The sequence below is a fragment of the Pezoporus occidentalis genome, unplaced genomic scaffold (genome assembly GCF_034315485.1).
Source record: "Pezoporus occidentalis ecotype Australia unplaced genomic scaffold, CSIRO_AGI_Poc_V1 ctg33, whole genome shotgun sequence".
Taxonomy (NCBI): Eukaryota; Metazoa; Chordata; class Aves; order Psittaciformes; family Psittacidae; genus Pezoporus; species Pezoporus occidentalis.
Genome location: NW_026915268.1, coordinates 6,792,019 through 6,811,568, shown reverse-complemented (window position 1 = coordinate 6,811,568; position 19,550 = coordinate 6,792,019). Strand labels below are relative to the sequence as shown.

Below are 19,550 nucleotides of genomic sequence, written 5' to 3'. Positions count from 1 at the left end.
CAAGTGTGACCACACACTCCCACAGCCCACATCCTGATGGCTGCTGACAGGCCAGTGCAGTGCAGAAAACCTCCCTTGATCCCTTCTCCCTCCACAGTCACCAAAGTGCCAGGACTGGGGCTCCCTTCTCCTGGCAGGGGGGAAACCACTGCTCAAACACCTCTGCTGAGCCCCAGCACCAACAGGAAATGCCCAGCTGGAGCTGGGACATCCTTCAGCCACAGGACCACCATGGATCCAGACGGCTGGCATGGGGAGAACATGGCACAGCAGAGCACTGGAACTCAGGGTCCTGGTGTGGATGGTGGGGGTGAGAGCTGCCCAGGACACATCCATGAGCTCAGGAGATGCAAAGCATGAGCTAAGCATGCTGAGGTGCTGGCACAGGGTGCCCAGAGAAGCTGTGGCTGCCCCATCCCTGGCAGTGTTCAAGGCCAGGTTGGACACAGGGGCTTGGAGCAAGCTGCTCTAGTGGAAGGGGTCCCTGCCCGTGGCAGGGGTTGGAGCTGGATAAGCTTTAAGGTCCCTTCCAACCCAAACCATTCTATGATTCCGGGGATGCAGTCTCATCGTCCCCCAGCCAGGGTGTGTTTGACACTGGGGGCACTGGAGTGGGTTGCACAGTTGTGTGCAGGCAGGACGGGGGGCCCATGCCATGCTCCCCCTGACTCCTCTCCATCCAGTGCCGGTGACATCACCACCTCCGGGCTAATCTCTTGTCCAGCAGCAGCTTCCCGTTTCCTTTCCAATCTCTGGAATGACTCGCCTCTGCCTGGGGCCAGCAGGAAAAGCTGTCCAGATGGGGCTGTAGCCCTTGTGTCTCTGCCTGTGTCCCACTGGGCTGTGGACCACCCATGAGGGCACCGGTGGGGGGGGCTCCAGTCCCCCACATCTTCCCTGCCTATCCCTCCCTCAGGCACTCCAGGATACCAGCACACTGCTGCCTTCCTCTTCATGCCACAGGAAACACCGCAGTGGCACTTATAGGAAATCACCACTCTGGGGGTCCAGGACCCCCAGGGTTTGAGGCAGCCCCACTGGCCAGTGCTGCAGGTTTCACTCTTCTCCCCAGCCAGAGTGATGCTGGGGGCCAATCCTGGATGTGGACCAGTGACCCTGCCACCCCAGTAGCCCTTGCCCTCTACATGCACTCAATGTCGCTGCCGACCTGGATGTCTTGAGCATCATGGTGGGCTGGGTGTCAGCCCCTGGCACAGCCTCCCCTGGGACTGGTGCGAGCAGGAACTCAGGCAGCAGCTCCTCACGCCTGCCTCTGGCTGGCTGAAGGGAACTGCAGCCTGGCTGCTGCTGAGGAACCTCTGGGGAGTGAGGAGAGAGAAGGCTGCTTGTGCAGCACTAAGGCTGCGTGGGGTGCTCCTCACCCCAGCACCCTGCGGGTTCGGGGTGCCAGGGGGATGTGCTCTGTTATGGCAGCAGGCAGGGGTGTTTCTGCCCATTGCTGTGGCCATGGTTCCCTGCCCAGCTCTACCAGAAAGTGTTACTGGGGCAGTCTGGGGCTGGAATGTGTCAAAATCCTTTCCGATGTGAGCGCCCTCCCTCTGCTGATACGGGAGGAGCAGCACAGAGCAGGGAGGGACTGTGCTGTGAGGGCTGCGCATCCCCAGCCCAGCTGCAAGCCGTGGGAGCGGCTGCCTCAACGGACCTCCTCTCCCTGCCCCAGCACGTGTGGGTGATGTCCCCCTGGAGCAGCACATATGCGGGACATATGTGACCTTATGGGGTGGCTAAAGGGGGGCAGTGAGCATCCTTGCCAGGGATGCTGGGGTGGGGGTCTGGATGAACTGGGGAGGAGAAGCACAAGGTGTGGGGGAAACAAGCACAGGGCAGCAGCCCTACAGCTCGGGGTGGGATCACAGACGTTGGGGTGACCAAGGATGTGAAGCTGAGTCGGTCAGAGGGGCCCCAAAAGACACAGTGGCTCTATGGATGCTGCCATCCACAGAGCCACAGGATGGCTGATGGGGTCACCCCCATCACTGCGTAGGTTGAGGGTGTCTGCCACATCCTGGCCATGTCCCTGCCCCTGGTCTTTACCTTGCTGGGACAGCTCTGGAGCTGAACCTCCCAGCACCATCAGCAGTGATGACCCCATTTGCCTTGGCCTTGCACAGATCAGGCTTCAACCCATTTGGGGCAGGAGCCCTGCAGCCGCAGGCAGCCTTGCAGCATGGGGGCTTAGGCTTGGTGCCAGCACCATCCTGTGCCAGCCCGAAGCTCTCTCGTGCACACAGCAACCCCTTTATTGTTGTGCCAGAAACCACAGCAATGGCAAACACCGAGAGAGTGGGGACAGAGGCTGCCAAGACCCCACTGCCAGGACAAGCCCCCCCCACACCTCTAGGGAAGGGGTCCCCCGAGCTGGGCTAGAGCCAGGCCCAGGGGTGAGCCTCATGCCCAAGACAGGACCTGGGTGCGCTCCCTGAGATGGGGGTTCACGCTAAAACTGGGGGGACCTGGTGGGCTGGAGCAGGTCGAGCCTGACGGTGGGGCTGTCAGAGCTGGAGCACAGGCCAGAGAGACTCAGTGCAAGCCCTGTGCTACTGGAAAGCCTGGGCAGGACCCTCATAGTTCTCCCTACTTCTGGACCTTTGGGGGACACCCTTAGAAGGTCTTAAACTGGCAGAGGGATATCCTGGTACCAGGAAAGCTCCTACACCCCCCCATAAAGGGTTCCCCCCTCTCTCTGCCCAACCTCTCCTTGGGGCACCCAATCCCACTTCCAGCTCTATGTCCTGCATGGGGACATCATTTCCCATGTGACAGTACCTCGCTGCACTGCTAGGGGAGTCTATGATGAAGGAGTTGGAGAGCAGACATGACTATTGGGGTGCAGGGGGCCAAATTCCCACCCGTTCCCCCCCTGGCTGCCAAGCCTCAGTCATGAGGGTGTCCCCCCATGAGGTGAGGGCTCAGGCCTCGTGGTCACTGGTGCTCAGGTGATCCTCGGGCAGCCCGGTCTCGTCGATGTTCTCCAGCGAGTCCGCGTGCTGCAGCGAGAGCTCGGCCAGGCTGACGCTGGGCAGTGTGTTCTGCTCCGGGTACACCCAGGGCTTGTACCCAGGGTCGTGCTTGCGCTTCCACTCCGGGTACTTCAGCCCGGCCTTGTAGATCTTCTTCATCGCCTGTGGGCAGAGTGGGACCGGCTGTCACAGTGCCCAGGGGGGATGGAGCCACCCTGCTCTGCGGGCACGGCTCCCCCACTGCTTGGCCTTTGGGGGGGCTTGGAGGGGATGGGGGCCTGCTGGTGGCTTGGGCCACACAGACCTATGAGTCCTAGGTCACCCAGCACCCATCCTGCAAGCCCTGGGGCACCGGCACCCATCCTGCCCTTACCTAGGGGTCACTTTGTGACAGCTCACCCCTGATGCCCCTGCATCCCACCACCAGCCATGCACCCTGCTTACCTTTGGTGCCACAAACTGGGAGACGCGGTTCACCACCCACTTTGGCAGCGACCCTGCAAGAGCCCAAAGCCCCATCACTCAGGCAGTCTGGGTCCTGCACAGTGCCCTGTGCCAGACTCAGCACCCCCCAGCACTGATGGCTGTGCCCTGGGAGGGACCCCCTTCTTCCCTGGGTTGTCCCCACTCCCCTGTGGTGATGGAGAACCACAGCGGGTGAGCTCTGGGGGCACATTGGGGCACACTGGCACTCACCACGAGGGTCCACCTGGGTGAGATAATAGAGGACGCAGGCACCGGTGCCGTTCGCCTTGATGAGGTACCCTGTCTGCAGGGACACGGCTCTCACAAAGTCCTTCCGGGGGGGGTATTTCTGCAGAGAGACCCCATGCACCTCAGAGCCTGCCCCAGCAGCTGCCCAGCCCTGCCTGTGCCTGCGCCTGCTGGCACCAGTGCCGTGCCCGGGCTCACCGGGTGCTTGACGCTGTAGTTGATGATCATGTAGTCATTGCCCAGGGGCAGCCAGGAGCGCAGGGTGACGAAATCCCTGTTCTTCAGTGGGCTCGGGCACTTCCCTGCGGATAGACCCCGTTACATCCCAACCCAGTGCCCCTCGTGGCCCCACAGCCACTCACAGTGCTGTGGGGTGAGGGAGGGGGTCCCCAGGGGCTGCTCACAGGAGTAGTATCCCACGTCAGCGTTCACGGTCAGGCGCCCGATGTCGTAGGTCTCGATCATATTCGAGTCCCATTTCTTGCGGTAGTCGGTGTCGTGCAGCACATCATAGAGTGTCTCAGCAGGGACGTCCTTGCAGGAGATGCGAGTCTGGGGGGTGACAGGCAGTGGGGCAGGGAGGCAGCCCCCACCACAGAGCATGGAGCAGTGCCTGCCTGCCTGCGGAGGAGGGCTTCAGGCTGCTCCTGTGCGCGGTGGCATGTCCCTGTGCTGTTATAAACCCATGTACACGCGTGCCACGGAGGATGCTCTGCACACACATGGTGCAGGGCATGCCCCAGCTTCAGGATAGGCCATAGTAGCCAGAGGGTATCCAGGGGCAGAAGGACCCTCAAATAGAGCTGCGTGGTGGTCCAGGCTTGGCTCCCCGGGTACCCCAAACCCAAACCTATTCAAGCACAGGGATGCTCCTGCCCTGGCAGGGTGGTTTTGGTGAGGGGTCCAGCCCAGGGGGGTTGCTGGGGCCCCGGCTGTAACCGGAGCCATGGAGCTGCCCTACCCGGCAGCGAGTGCATTATTGATGAGCTGGCTGCCCCGCTCCGCTCGGTGCCGGCAGGAGGGAGATGTCATCTGCTCCTCGTTAGAGGCCTTGCATCTTTGATGAGGTGCTCAGCACTGGCGTGTAACTGGAGATGCCCCTCTGAGCGTGGCAGGGCCCATCAATCTCAGGCAAGCGTTCCCTGATGGCCCCGGTGGCAGCTCCTGCCCCATGTGCTGGACTTGTGCCCAGGACAGGCTTGGAGATGTGCTGCAGCCCCCGGGGTACCAGGAATGAGAGTGTGGGAGCATCCAGACCCATGCTCTGAACCCCAGGCCCCAGCCTGTGCAGCTCAGCTCCTGGGTGGCATCCTCCATCCCATGTTTTGGGAAGGGTCCCAAACCCCTGCACCATGCCCAGGCCCCCTCCAGAAAAGCCACATCCTTGCAATGAAGCAGGGTGATGGTGCTCAGACCCCCCCACCAACCTGTCTGGGGTTCTCAGTCTATGGGACTCGGTGGTGGCAAAGCTGGGTATAACTGTGTCCCCTCTGCTGGGCTCTGCGTGTTTGAACCTGGCTGGACCCCACAAGGTTTCTGCCAGCCCATCCAGGAGCAGCTTTGTCTCCAACACATCACTCTCCACACTTCAGGGCTGCGCACACTGCAGATGTGCTGATAGGGCACTCCCATCATCCCAGTAACAGGGTGGGATCCAGCAACTGGCCACCATCCAGAGCCTGCACTGCTGACCCCCATCCTGTGAGCCAGGTGCTGAGCTGGTTTTCCACCCTCCTCATCATCCACTTGTGTCCAGACTCACCAGCGTGGTGATGAGGAGACTACAGGAGACCCTGCCAAAGGTTTTACTGAAGTCAAAGTGCAGGGCTTTCACCTTTCTCCCCATACCCAGCCAGCCAGTCCTCTCATTGCAGGAGGCAATCAGGCTGGTCTACCATGATTTCCCCTTGGCAGGTTCCTGCTGCTGTTACCACTGCTCTTGCCCTTAAGGACATGGCTTCCAGGAGGAATTTCTCCACCACCTTCCCAGGGATGGAGGTGACACAGCAGTGCATAGTGCCCTGGGGCATCCTTCTTGCCCTTCTGCAAGGTGAATGTGACATTTGCCTCTTCCCAGCTATCAGGGACCTCCTGCAGTCACCAGGACTTTTCAAAGAGACATTGACCAGAGCCCTCAGCACCCCCTGGTGCATCCTGCCTGGTCCTGTGCACTTGTTCATGCCCAACTGGCCTAAGTGCTCCCGGATCTTAGCCCAAAAGCTCTTCCTTGGCTCTCAGCAGCAAGGCAGCGCATTGCAGCTACACCTCTGTAAGGAGTGCTGCTCCTCCTCACCTTGCCCTGAAGGGCCTCCATCCATGGCAGCACCACAGCCATCGTGTACCCAGCTCCACCTTGTGTCTGCCCAGCTGCAGGCACTCGAGGTGGGCTGCCGGTTACTCTGTGTCCAGGAGAGCAGTGCAAGAGGCTCCTCTGGTGTTCTGTACCCCAAACACCCATCACCACCTCCCCATGCCCTTCAGGCCATAGCAACCCTTCCCTGACACTCCTAGTTGACAGCTCCCCTTATCAAGTTGTCTGTCCCATAGGTAAGATGCTCCTGTCCTACTTGCTTGGGCAGATACCATTCTTGCCCAGCAGCCCTGTGCCTCTGTCCTCAGGAAAGCCAAAGCCCTGCCCATGACACCAGCCATGGAGTCATAGCTGCACTGACCCACAGGATGCTCCCACCCAGGGCTTACGCTGTAATTGGGCTCCCTTGCCCCCAGCATCCTGTAACCACTCCTGATGTACTCAGGGTCACCTGCCAGTGTCACTGGTGCCATATAGAGGACCAGCTAGGTATAACAACCTGAGGGATGGTTGAACCTCATCCCAGATCCATTTTGGAGGTGAAGAAGGAATTCTTCACAATGAGGATGGTAAAACACTGGCACAGGCTGCCCAGAGGTGGTGGATGCACCATCCCTGGAGACATTCTAGGCCAGGCTGGATGTGGTTCTGGGCAACCTGATCTGGGGGAAGGTGTCCCTGCTCACTGCAGGGGGGTTGGACTGGATGACCTTTGAAGGTCCCTTCTAACCCAAACTATTCTGTGATTCTACGATCCAGGCCGTGGCAAACAACAAACATCCTGAGACCGCACATGGGGGCTCTTAAACTCAAGATGCTCCTCCAGTGCGGGATGGCAGGGATGTGCTGCAGGATGGCGTGGCTGGGGGAGAGGCACCAGGGAGGCATCGCACCAGCCTGTCTCATGCCCGGGGGCTCCCAGCAAGGCCATCTCTATAACGTAATCGATCCTGGGGCCTTCCCTCCTGTGTCTGGATCAAGGGCAGCCGCAATGTGAGCCCACACGCGTGCATGGCAGGATGCTGCAGCGGCACCCCAGCAGGTCGAGAGGCTAAAGCCACAGGGCAGGCAGTGAGAGCCCTGGGCAGAAACACCCCCAGGCAGGCTGGACCAGGGCCCTGCGCACCCTCAGGGTGGGCCAGCACCTCAAGGACCGTCGGGTGCAGCTGGGGTAAGGAAGGGCTGCAGTCCCGCAGCTGCAGGCATTTGCTTACCTTGATTTTCTGCACAGTGCAGCTTTCCTCCTGGCCCTGACTCCACACGGTCACGCCAGCCTTGTTATACCGACAGTGCCAGCCCTCCAGGCTCTCGCACTGATCCCTGAAGGAGCTGAAGTCGGAGTCATCCGGGATATAAACCATCTCCCCTCCTCTGGACATGGGGCTGCGCTGCCGGACCCAGGATGCGGGTACTTGGCTGCAGGCAGGCTCCTTCTGCCTCACCTCCCGGGGAAACCCAGCTCTGCCCTTGAGCTCTGGGTGCCTGCTTGCAGCTCACATCATCCTCCGAGCCCTGCGCCCGTGCCCCTGCGGTGGGCACCGGGGCCGCTCAGGCACCCAGGGAGGGCAGAGGCAGAGGAAGGCTCAGCGCCTGCAGTTGCTATCGCAGCTGCCGGGAGCTCGGGTGTCTCCTCCGGCTGGCTCCCGGGATCACATTTCTCCCCGCGGGCTCTCAGCTCCTCTATTATTCAGCAGGCAGCAGCGCGCAGGTGACTCGGCTTTCAGGGCACAGCTGCCCCAGGCCCCCCGAGCCCCCCAGCCCCGCAGTCCCCTCGCTGCACGCTGCAATCTCCGTGCCTGACTTTGCAGCACCAGCTCGCCGATGGGATCAGCTGATCACCTGCCTGGAGCAGCAGCCGGGCCTCCAGCGGCGCGGCGGAAGCAATGGGCAGCAGCATCAGCAGGATGCGGGCTGGGGGGGGGGCCTGGCCTGTCTGGGATGAGGCCGCGGTCCGGTGCGCAGCACCCTGGTGCTCAAGGTGCCCTGGGTCTATGTGTGGGCTCCTGGCAGTGTTTGCAGGTGGGGAGGTTGCCCCTCACTGGGCTCAGCAGGATGCTGGTGATGCTGGCAGGAAGGGACTCCTGGGGTCTTTAGCCCACCCTGCTCCTTGGAGCAGAAACACCACCAGCACAGGGTAAGGTGACCCATGGCTTTAACCAGCTGTGTCTTGAAATATGGACTTGCCCCACATGCACCACCTCCCCAGGAATAAAAAAAGAGTAATTCCTGCTTGTCCTACCTGAAGCTGCAATTAGTGCCCATTGTGCTTCGTTCCACCTCATTTTGCCCGTTGTCCTTTGTTACTCCCTACAAAAAGAGATGTCTCCATCTCCGGGTAGCTGCATGCTGGTAGATTCCAACCCACCCCTCTTGTAGCTCCAGCCCTGCCAGCAGCAATTTGCTGGTCCCTCTTCAGCTCCTCCACCTCTCCCTGAACTGGCCATTCTCTCAGGCTGCTGCCCCCACTCCTCCTCATGTCACTCAGGACACAGCTTGCCCCCTTTCTTTCAGCCTCTTGGCCAGGACCCTGGGTCCTGGTTTGTGTTGATCCAACTTTGGAGCCTCTTGGGGTCCACCTGGGCTGAGGCTCTGCATTTGCTGTGCACCCATTCCTCCCAGATTAACCTCACCTGCAAGGCAAAGGTGCATCTCTTATCCAGCCCTCTGATGATGATATGGAGCGTGGCCCCAGCACTCACCCTGGGGTACCCCACTTGGGACTAGCTGCCAGATGGGCATCAAGGCACAGGCAAAAAGGGAGAGCACGGAGGAAGCTGCAGCACTCACAGAACCTTGCCTGGGAGGGAGGTTGCCTGCAGCTCTCCATGTTGCAGCACGGTGGCTGAGCAGCTCCTCCATGCACACTGGCTCATCCTGGGGCTGTTTCCCACTTTGGCCTGTTCTGGGTGCCATGGTCACCACCAGTGAGGCAGAGCTGCCAGGTGCCACACTTGGCTGAAGAGCTGCCGCAGTGGGCAGGGAGCAGCGGATCCTGAGCTGGGGATAGTGCAGAGGAAAGACCTTGGGGTGGCCTTGGGGCTGTGGAGCAGGGAGCAAATGAGGCTGGAAGGATTTATGGTCCAGAGCTGTTCAACACCATTGCTGTAGTGTCCCATGGGGTGCACGCACGGGAGAGTGTGTGAGCATCTGCATGCCTGTGTGTCCATTGCATGTACAGTCACTCTAGCCCCTGTGAGACAGACACAGCCTGGAGAGTCCATGCATGGATGTGTGGGGCAAGGTAGAACCCAAGCCTGGGGGCTTTGTAGCTCCAAGGCTCCGTGGGGTGAAAGGAGGAAGGACACTGCAGTCCTGGGGATGGAGCAGCTTTGCTGGGCTGCATAGGAAGGAGCACACTGCTTTCCCAGCACCACTGAAGCATGAACCAGCCCTGCCTGGCCCCATTTCTCTCTGCACCTGACAGATGGAACTTTTCTCTCCCTGCTTGGACAGGCTGGTGGAATTGAAGGTGCTTTCTTCTCTTCTGCAGCACTCCCTGGTCAGTGTCCAAGCTGGAAAACAGTGCAGCCACCCGAGAGGTTGCTGGTCACCATCATGTCATCTGCAAACCACCAGCTGAGCTGATGGGTTCCCATCACCCACTTGGCCTTGCAATCACTCAGGGCTCATGGCAGCCCCCTTTACCCCTGTCCTTGGCTCTTTTGGACCCAAAGTCTGGGTCTGAGTGATGCTGATGGGAACCTGCACATCCCAAGGGAGAGGGAAGGTGACTGGAGCAAGTGTAAAGACACAGGTTAACGTGACCTTGTCTCTGTCACTCATTTTTAACTTCTATTCATGAGCATTGACCATCAAACGTCCTGCCTTGAGTTTCCAGCCAGGCAACAGCTATCCAGGAGCAGTTTTATAGTGTGTCTCCAGGTACCACAGCCCCATGCGCCCCATCCTCCATGGAGGAAGTGCTGCTGAACAAGGACTTTCTGGTCCCTTCCTCCTCCTCCTTTCATTCTCCAGGTCAAATTCCTAAACTCTGCAAGTGTCTTTGCAGACCCCAGTGGCAGGATGTGGGGTTTCCATGCTGGGAGGGGGGTTTGCAGGGCTCTGATGTGGGTGTTCAGGGCTCCCTTAATGAGTTTGGATGCCTCAGCAGGATGAGCGTCCAGCCTCTCCAGAGCTGGAGAAGAGCATCCAGTCTCCTCTGCAGTGACTGCTCCTGCTCCTGCTCCTTCAAGAATCAACTTCAAAATTGAAATGGAAAATGCTTTTCCCACAGAAAACGGTTCTGCTTTGGCTTTGTGCGAACCATGGTGCTCTCCTCAGGTACTTGGGTTTATCTGCTGGGGAATGAAGAAGAGAGGTAGGAGGAAAAGCTGAGATGGGCTGAGAGTTTCCTGGCCTGCGGGGACAGGCCAAGGGGAATGGCTTTAACCTGCCAGAGGGGAGACTGAGATGAGCTCTTAGGCAGAAGCTGTTCCCTGTGAGGGTGCTGAGGCGCTGGCACAGGGTGCCCAGAGAAGCTGTGGCTGCCCCATCCCTGGCAGTGTTCAAGGCCAGGTTGGACACAGGGGCTTGGAGCAAGCTGCTCTAGTGGAAGGTGTCCCTGCCCGTGTCAGGGGTTGGAGCTGGGTGAGCTTTAAGGTCCCTTCCAACACAAACCAGGCTGGGATTCCATGACCCCTTGATGCCAAGTGTGATCCAGGAGTCCCAGGACCTCAGGAACCACCCCAGATCCCCGGGGCTGCGGGGACCCCGCCAGTTAAACCCCCCCTGCGGCTCCCTGGGGAGGACAAGGTCCCCGCACGGGTGACACCCCCAGGACAGGGCACGGCGAGCAGGGACCGGCCCGGGCTGCGCCGCCCTGTGCAGCCTGGCGCTCGCCCGCTGGGTGTCACCAGCGCTCCACGGACCGCAGCGGCGGGGACACGGCAGGGAGAGGCCGGGGAAAGGGACGAGCCGGGGAGCAGGGAGCGGAGCGGGGCCGTGCCCGCGGCGGGGACAGCGCAGGGGTGACCTGTCCCCACCTCCGCGCTACTGCCACCAGCTCGTCCACGGAGGTGGAGGTGATGGCTGGGGCTGATTCTGACCTGGGCCAGAGAAGCACAGAGTGCTTTGGGTTGGAAGGGACCTTACAGCTCATCCAGTTCTCCCCAGTAGAGGGGCAGGATCCCCTCCCTCGACTGCTGCTCACGCTCTGGGGGTGCAGCCCAGAGCACGGGGGGGTTCTGACCAGCATCCCCAAGTCCTTCTCCTCAGGCCTGCTCCATTCAGCCTCCCTCAGCCTCTGTGCCTGGGATTGCCCCGACCCATGTGCAGGACCTTTCACTTGGCCTTGTTGAACTCCATGAGGTTCGCACGGTCCCACCTCTGCAGCCTGTCCAGGTCTCTCTGGATCCCATCCCTTCCACACACACGGGGTGGTGCAGATGTGCTCTGTACGTGTGCAGACACACGTGCCCACTGCAGCTGCCTTCGTGTGCATCTTGACGCTCCTCAAAGGCCTCTCAAACACCCCATTCCCACTTCAAGCCTTGTTGGGATGCATCCTGCTTCCCACTTCCCTCTTGCCACCATCGCTGCACCATGGCCCCGCATTCCCCCTTTACAGCTCTCCCACTGCCCCATACTGCTCATTTGAGCTAAGTCCTTCTGCTCTGGTGGCAGCCAGCCTTGTGTTCCCCCTGCCTTGTGTACCCTGGAGCATCCCTCCCTTCCCACACTGCCTGTAGCCACCCAGGGACCCTGTGCCAGCCCCTACTGCCCAAACCCCATCTCTGCTCTACCACCCTTCTCCTAGCGTGGCACACAGGGCTGTGGTACCCCACAGCTGCCGGTCCAGGGCTTGTTCTCACGGTGCCCAAGCCAGGTTTCAGCATGATTTAAAAGGACTGTGAAAAATGTAGTTATTCCCCCCCCCTCCCCTTCAGCTGCAAGTCAATACTTGGGGAAAGATGTTTAATTATCTTTGTCACCCTCCTAAATCTCTTTATGAAAGGGTTTGGCTGCAAATCTTCACATCGTTTCAGAGTTATTGGCTAGTGCGGTGCGCAGCGGCATAGTAAATTAGCCGGTTGGAGCAGGCATGGGTGACCCCCCTGTGCTGTGCTGTATCCAAGCTCAGCACTAACCTGGGGCTGTACCAGCATGGGGGGCAGCAAGGAAGCCCCCTGCTTGCTTGGGGTTAGGGGTGGTGTCCCCTCCATGCATGGGCACCAAGTGGGCATCATGTCCCAGTGCATGCCCTATCCCTGCAGTGGGTAATGCCACAGGCTGGCAACTTCCCTGGGGCCCAGGATCATAGAATCAAATAGGTTGAAAAGACCTTTAAGATCATCAAGTCCAAGCTCTCCAAGCACTGCCAAGGCCACCACTAACCCATGGCACTGAGGGCCTTGTCTACATGGTGTGTGAGCACTTCCAGGGACAGTGACTCCAGCACTGCCCTGGGCAGCAGTTCCTCATCAGACTGCTCTAAAATGGATGAGACAGGATCCAGGGACATAGGACAGCCAGGGCCACCGCAGGATGACCTCCTGTATCATGAGGTCCATTGCTCTCTGTGTGGCATGGTACCCCCAACACAGCCTTTAACCCCATTCCAGATGCTTTCCCCATCCGTGTGGACACTCTTCCTGGACTTGAGGCTGTAGTTATCTGGTGCCATGGCTGGCAGGATCCTCCGGGGGTGGCCCAATATCACCCCTGGCTGAGGGATGGACCAGGATGGGGCTGAGGCATTTGCACACCAAAGATGCTGGGTGGATCCAGCTGCTCTGAACCCCCCAAACTCCCCAGCTCTCCGCCTTGCATCTCCTTGAAGGCAGATGGGAGAGCAGATGGATGTGCTGAGATCCAGTGTGGTCACTGCTGGGTGCAGCTGCTGTCCCCAGGGCAGGAGATCATAGAATCATAGAATCACGGAATGGTTTGGGTTGGAAAGGACCTTAAGATCATCCAGTTGCAACCCCCTGCCATGGGCAGGGACATCTCACCCTAGACCATGGGCACAGGGCTCGTGGCTGCAGACCAGAGAAGGATGGAGGTGCTCCAGCAGGATGAAGAGCAGGCACAACCACGTTCTCCAGCCTCTCCTCTGCTGGGGGGGCACAGAAAGCGGGTTGCAGCCCCCAGTCCCCAAGCAGCACCCATCGCCCTCCATGCCCTAAGCCTCCTGTTCTCATGCAAAGCCAGGGCTGGGCTGGAGGCCTGAGATATGCAGGAACAAAATGCCACCTTCCCGATAATGCCTTTTATTGGACTAGGTGACACGCAGGCTTTAGGGGATAGCGGGAGAATCCTCACGGCTCATCCACAGAAAGGATTTCAACAGCCCTCCCGGCTGCTTGTCAGCCCCTGAGGAGTTATTACCTCCCGACACACGCCTCTGTCTGCTGGGAGCTGAATGGGAATGGTGTCCCTGCCCCCTGCTCGCTGCTTCCAAAGATTACGGCGCCTTTGGATAAGCTCCTCGGAGCGCTGCTGCGGGAGCATCAGACAGAGGCTAATCACAAAATTAACAGCAAGAGAAAACCTGGTGGCAGGAACTTATCCGTGGCACGGGTTTGTGCTGCTCCCGCACCCGGCCTTAGGGAAAGCTTCCCTGGGATCGCAGCACCGAACCCTGCTACCCTGTTGTGAGGAGGTGGTGCCGCATGTGTGTGGTTGGGTGTGGAGATGCAGTGTGCGTGAACACGCGCTGTGTTAGACACACAGACATCCATCCGTGTGTGCTTGTGCAGATTACACAGTTCTAGACATGGGCACATACACAGGGGTGTGCCTACGCTCATGCACACACATGGAGACATGCATATAGACAGATATAGCAGCCTTCCAGTGCCTAAAGGGGCCACAGGAAACCTGGAGAGGGGCTTTGGACAAGGGCCTGCAGGGACAGGCCAAGGGGAATGGCTTTAACCTGCCAGAGGGGAGACTGAGATGAGCTCTTAGGCAGAAGCTCTTCCCTGTGAGGGTGCTGAGGCGCTGGCACAGGGTGCCCAGAGAAGCTGTGGCTGCCCCATCCCTGGCAGTGTTCAAGGCCAGGTTGGACACAGGGGCTTGGAGCAAGCTGCTCTAGTGGAAGGGGTCCCTGCCTGTGGCAGGGGTTGGAACTGGATGACCTTTAAAGTCCCTTCCAACACAAACCAGTCTGGGGTTCTATGAGCACACGAATATATTACATACACAAGACACATGATGACACACTCGTATGTGCACTCACACACTGCACTTTGGAGCACAGAGCTGCACACACGTGCATATTCCTCCGCATGTGAACACATGGCACTGGGACAGCAGCACTGGAGAGAGACCCTTGGGTGCTCCCCAGGCACCCTGTGCTGCACCCCGGGGCTGGCAGTGTGCCGGGGGGGGCAGGAGCCGTGCAGGGGAGATTAAAATGCACCGTTTGTTTTATTTAAGCTCAAGTGTCAGGGAGAGTTACAGGGCACTGAGCTAGAAAATAGCATTTACAGAGCCACCTCCTGCCACCCGAGCTCTGACCTTTGCAGACTTCATTAGCACCGCACGCATGGGTGCACGTCCAGAGGAGAGGAAAGGGCCGTCTCCCAACATGATGCCAGCACAGCCCCTCCATGGGACCCCAAAAGCAGACCCTATGGGGTGACTGAGCCCCATGGGACCCAGCACTGTGGTACAGTGGTGGTGGTGGCACTGAGGCAGGGAGACGTGGGCTGTACTGGGATCCTCGGGGTGCTGCTGCACCCAGGGCTGTTGGGAGAGCCCTATTCAGCCATGGCCACGTTTCGGGGATGGCTGGTCCAGCCATAGCAAAGGTTGCTATGATTCCCTTTTCCTATTCCCTTTTCCCAACTCCTTCCCATGGCAGCTCTGGCACTGCCGGGCATGTGTTTGCAGCAATTAAAACTCATTAATGGCTCAGAAACAACAGAGGCCCTGTGGCAATGTGTGGGGGTGAGACCTGCAGGGGAAAGAGCCAGACCTGGCTGCTCCCAGGACATCCAAAGTAGTGTTGGGGGGAAACAGAGACCTGCACTCACCTGGGGTGATGCAGGGATGAGCTGGAGGGGTCTGGAGCTGGCAGCAAAGGCCGTGGGATGTGTAACATGTGGGCATTGCCGCGGTATCACCCACCCAGCAGCCCTGTGTGGATGTTAACTTGAATGCTGCCACATGGAGCTCTGAGCATCACACAGGGGGTCAAGTCCCCCGGTGCCACCTCATGTGGGGGGTACCAGCCTCATCTTCCTCCCTGCAGCCTAGTGCTCTGCCATGGGGATGAAACAGGCTCTGCTTTGGGCACACAGGAGCTGAGTGGGTGCTTGCTTGAGGCTGTGTCCCATGCATGTCTTGAGGAGAGCTGGTGTGGGCTGAGCTGCTGCTCCCAAGCCTTGGAAAAACAATAGCATTTGGTAGGAAGCGGGGGGGGGCAACCTTCTCCTGGATTGAAATGAAATGATGCTTTGATTGGGAACAGATGCACGAGAGATGGGAGGAGGCAGGTACCCGCATGGTTAGACACAGGGCCAGCATTCAACCTGCTGGTGGGTCCTGGCTGCAGGGAATTGAAGTAAAGAGCCCCAGGAGGTGGCTGGTGCTCAGCCTCCTGATGCCTTGCCTGCTCCAGGGCTGCCGGGATGGATGTGGGTCTGCCTGGGCAAGCAGCAGGCACTGGAGTGGGGGAAGGATGCCCTGGTACATGGGATGTGCCTGGCTGCGGGATGCTGTGGCTGGGTGTGGGCATCACTGCTGGGGGATGAGCTGTTCCCTGGCTGTGGGGGGGTCACTGGAAGCAGGGGTTCATGGGGAGAATGCTCTGCTGTTCTGAGAGGAGCTGCAAGCTGGGAATTGTCCTGCCAGGGAGGATGTGGGACTGTGTGTGTGACTCCAAGCCCCATGCCCAGCTTGGCATCCTGCAGGACCAGCACAAGAAATGCTGTGGGTAGCACAGTGTGGCCTCCTCCTTCTCTTCCTCTTCTGTCTCCTCCTCCAGTGCTGTCTGTGTGGCCCAGCAGGACCAAGGGCACAGCTCTGGCAGGCTGAGGCCAAGGGCACAGATGAAAATAAAGACCAGTCATGCTGAAACTCAGTGCTCCCTGTCTGCACAGAGGCTGCCGCACACGGGGCTGCGTTCTGGGGTGCTGGCAGAGATGCTCTGGGCATGCTGCTGTCAGGGAGAAGTGGAGAACGGCTCAGCAGGGCCTGACCCCTGCCCTGGCTCTGCCTCCATCCTCTCTGGTTCTCGTGCTCGCCCATAGGACCATGGTGCTGGCCTCTCTGCCAGGCAGGAGGGTGCAGAACGGGCGCAGAGTTGCTCACTGCTGGGTCTGGCTTTGGATGGGCAAGAACATCCTGCCACAGCAGTGAGGAAGAAGAGAACACCTGCCTGCCCTTTGGAGACCTGCATATTCCCTGGAGAGACCTGAAGGGCTCATCACCCACCTCTGAGGAGGTACGAGCCTTTTCCTCCCTAAGAGCCAGCTCCCAGCAGTGAGAGATGGCTCTGCCTTCATTCCCTGGGAAGTCATGCGGAGCTCAGTGAGCTTCCCTGAGAGGCTGCAGACACATCAGCTCAGCCCCATGTCACCCCACTGCCCCTCCACGCTCTGCCCCAAGGCTCACTGGCTGCAGGACACAGGCTAGGAAACAGCAGGGGCATTCAGGGAATACTTACGTGAGCCAGAGCATCGGGGTGCCGGGCACCCTGGGAAGCTGGCAATGGGTCCATCCTGCCTGGGGAAGCACCATGCCTGGGTACCAAACAGCACCAGCAATGATGGCAGAAGCTTGTCCTGTTTTAATGCTTTCCCTGGCACTGCTGCCTCTGCCCATGACTGCCACCGGGGCTGGGTCCCCCCCTCCCATCCTCCAGAGAAGATCCAGCGGGAAGCAGTCGTCAGGCGCCCGCTGCGGAGCGGCGCTTTTCTTCTCTAATCTTCTTATTTCATTTTAGCATTTACAATACAGGCAGCCGGTAATCCTGACATCAAACACGCCACGCACGCTTCGAGCTGCACCGACGTCAGGCTGCGCCCGCGCTGGCAGGAGCTGGCAGCTCCGACGTCTCCAGATAACACACACAAGACAGACAAGGAAAGCGGCTCTGCCAGCGTGATGTGCAGCACCGGGTGCTGCAGCCCCCAGAGCCCTTTCCATGGGGCACACACAGGGGGGCCTGGGTGCAGGACCCATGGGGTGCCTCTGTAACTGTGCTGCACCGCTCAGGTAGGTTGTGTCTCTAGGGAGAGGTTGGAGTCGAAGTGACCCCAGGTGGCAGCCCATGGGACAGAGGCAGAGCTGGGTGATCCCATTAGTGCCCACTCAGCTGTATTCCTCCTCCTTGGAGCTGCACATGCCTCTGGGGCAAGGGCAACACGGATGCAGGAGGCTCTCCTCAGCCTTCACCTCGCTGGAGCATTCTTTGGTGATGGGGCATGGCAGCTGAACCTGGGCTGGGGTACCTGGGTCTGACGGGGGTGCAATGGGGCTGTTCAGGACCATGGCACCATGGCCCACATGGGGCTGGCTGTAGAAAACCAAGGGCTGGGCAGTCAGGGGGGCTCATGAGTCCCTTTGCCACCCTGTCACCAGTTCTCTGTTGGACACCAGCAACTGGGACAGAAATTTAGGTGGCCAGGGAAACATCTCCCTGCTCCCACATGGGGTGGTGCAACACCACGGTGAGAGATCCACAGTGTCTCAGAGCCCCTGGGGTGTCTTTTCTTCCCCAGCTCAGTGTCCAGCACTGAGATTCCAGCTGCTGGGAATTGATGGAGTTTTCTTGGAGCTGGGGCTGGGGAGAGGGGGACAAAGGGCAGAGAGAGGCAGAAGAGCCTGAAAAATCATTTAACCCATCCTCAGGCCCCAGTGAGGATGGGACACCCACCCGGCTCCCTCTCATGGATGGTTTCAGAGGGCACCCCAAGGCTCAGGAGGGTTTCCTTGTGGCAGAGCACCCTAATGCCCTGTGCTGGGGTGGTGCCCTGTGCCCATGCAGCGTTACCATCCTCTTCCTCAGCCCACATTGGACAAGTGAGCTCTGCCAACACCATGCTCTGCCCAGCACTGACAGTGCCAAGGGATGTGAGGGATGACAGCCCATTGAGGAGGGCAATGGCTCGTGTCCCTGTGCAAACCTCAGTGCCTGCCAGCCCATCCTCGGAGTGCCTGCATGGGGCCAGGCGGGTGCTGGGACTCTGCCTGCTGGGTTACATCCTCAAAGGAATAGTCTCAGGTCTAATCTGTGTCTTGATAGCTGGAATTTAATCATCCCTGAAGTAAGCAGCTTGCTGGGTTTTTTCTCTCCTAAGGCAGAGAAGAGCTGTGACTCCATAGGAATTAATTTGCCTAATTAGGATCTTTGGGAAGCTCTCCCTCCTGCACTTCCCAGTGTGGGGATCTGAGGGCTTGGGGTCCCAAGGCTGAGCCTCGTGGGGTGCTGCCCAGCGCTCTGATACCCCCCTGGTACAGACAACACTGCCCCAAGGTCCTGCAAGGAGCAACCTGGAATGCAGATGTCGGGCATCACCCGGATGCCCATTACGGTGGCGGCACCCACTGGGTGCTGACCACGGCTGGCCATGGTTGGTGTGGGGCAGGGGGCCGGCTGAGGGGTGCGGGAGCAGGCGACTGACAGGGAAGATGAATGGTTTTAATCACACCGCTCACAGGGCACCATCTGAAGTTTCGTGTAAGTTATGATAGCGACAGTTTGCACGAAAATTGTATTTCCAGGCTTCATTGACTGGCTTAATGAGAATCTTTACATGTCAGATATTAAATTAAGAAATTAAAGAGCTGTTTCGGTGTGTATAGACTCCTTTCCCTTGCACTGAGCTGCTTCTTCCAGATCAATCAGGAACGTGCCTCTAGAAAAGATGGGAGAAGCCTTTGATTTCCTGTCACTGGGGAAGTGAATCTAATATGCGTTGGCACCTAATTCATGTTTTATTAAAAGGTATGAGGTGGATGCTGCCGGCCCCCGCCTCTGCCCGCTGCCCTCCCTCTGCTTGCCCTTCTCTGGTAGGAGGGAGCATCCTGGCTCCACCATCCTTGGATGCCCGTGCTACCCGGCTGTCCCACTGCATCCCATATCAGCATCCTGGGGCTCGGGTGATGCTGAGCACTGAGAAGGTGCAGGGATTTGCTCTGCTAGCCAGAGGTTAAGATCAGTTTGGAAAACTCCGACGCTGGAATCACTAGGATGGAAAATACTGCTGCTCTCCTGTGTTGTATTCCGGCTTTCATTTCTGTACTGCCCATGTTTGACCTGAATTCATGGATTGCTTCAGTCTTCCCTCAGATTTTGTTGGAAATTGTGCTTGGCAAACGATTCAAGAGTAGGTGGGGAATGGGGAAGGTGTACCAGCCATAGGGAGGGATTGGAATGGCTGGAGAACATGGAGCGAGCAGGCTCTCAGACATGGTGAGCAGGAGTCATGCACCAGAGCGAGATGAGGGCAGTGGACCACTGAACGCCACTCCATGGATACTGGAAATAAACACCCAGCATAGGGATGCTGGAAACTAACTCATGGGGCAGGGACCCCAGGGGTAAATGCCCCAGGGCAGGGACATCCGGGAACACCAGAGATCAATGCCTCAGG

The 19,550-nt window shown here is 59.0% G+C and overlaps 1 protein-coding gene across 1 annotated transcript; it reads right to left on the bottom strand.

Moving 5' to 3' along the window:
• Nucleotides 1-2,243: 2,243 nt before the first annotated feature.
• LOC134169083 (START domain-containing protein 10-like) lies at nt 2,244-7,574 on the bottom strand. The gene is made up of 6 exons (XM_062629320.1): nt 7,221-7,574; nt 4,100-4,247; nt 3,894-3,997; nt 3,678-3,795; nt 3,426-3,478; nt 2,244-3,143 (listed from the first exon to the last, which is right to left on the bottom strand). The coding sequence occupies exons 1-6, from the start codon at nt 7,383-7,385 to the stop codon at nt 2,931-2,933; spliced, it is 801 nt and encodes a 266-aa protein (XP_062485304.1). The 5' UTR covers nt 7,386-7,574; the 3' UTR covers nt 2,244-2,930.
• Between the last annotated feature and the right edge of the window lie 11,976 nt (nt 7,575-19,550).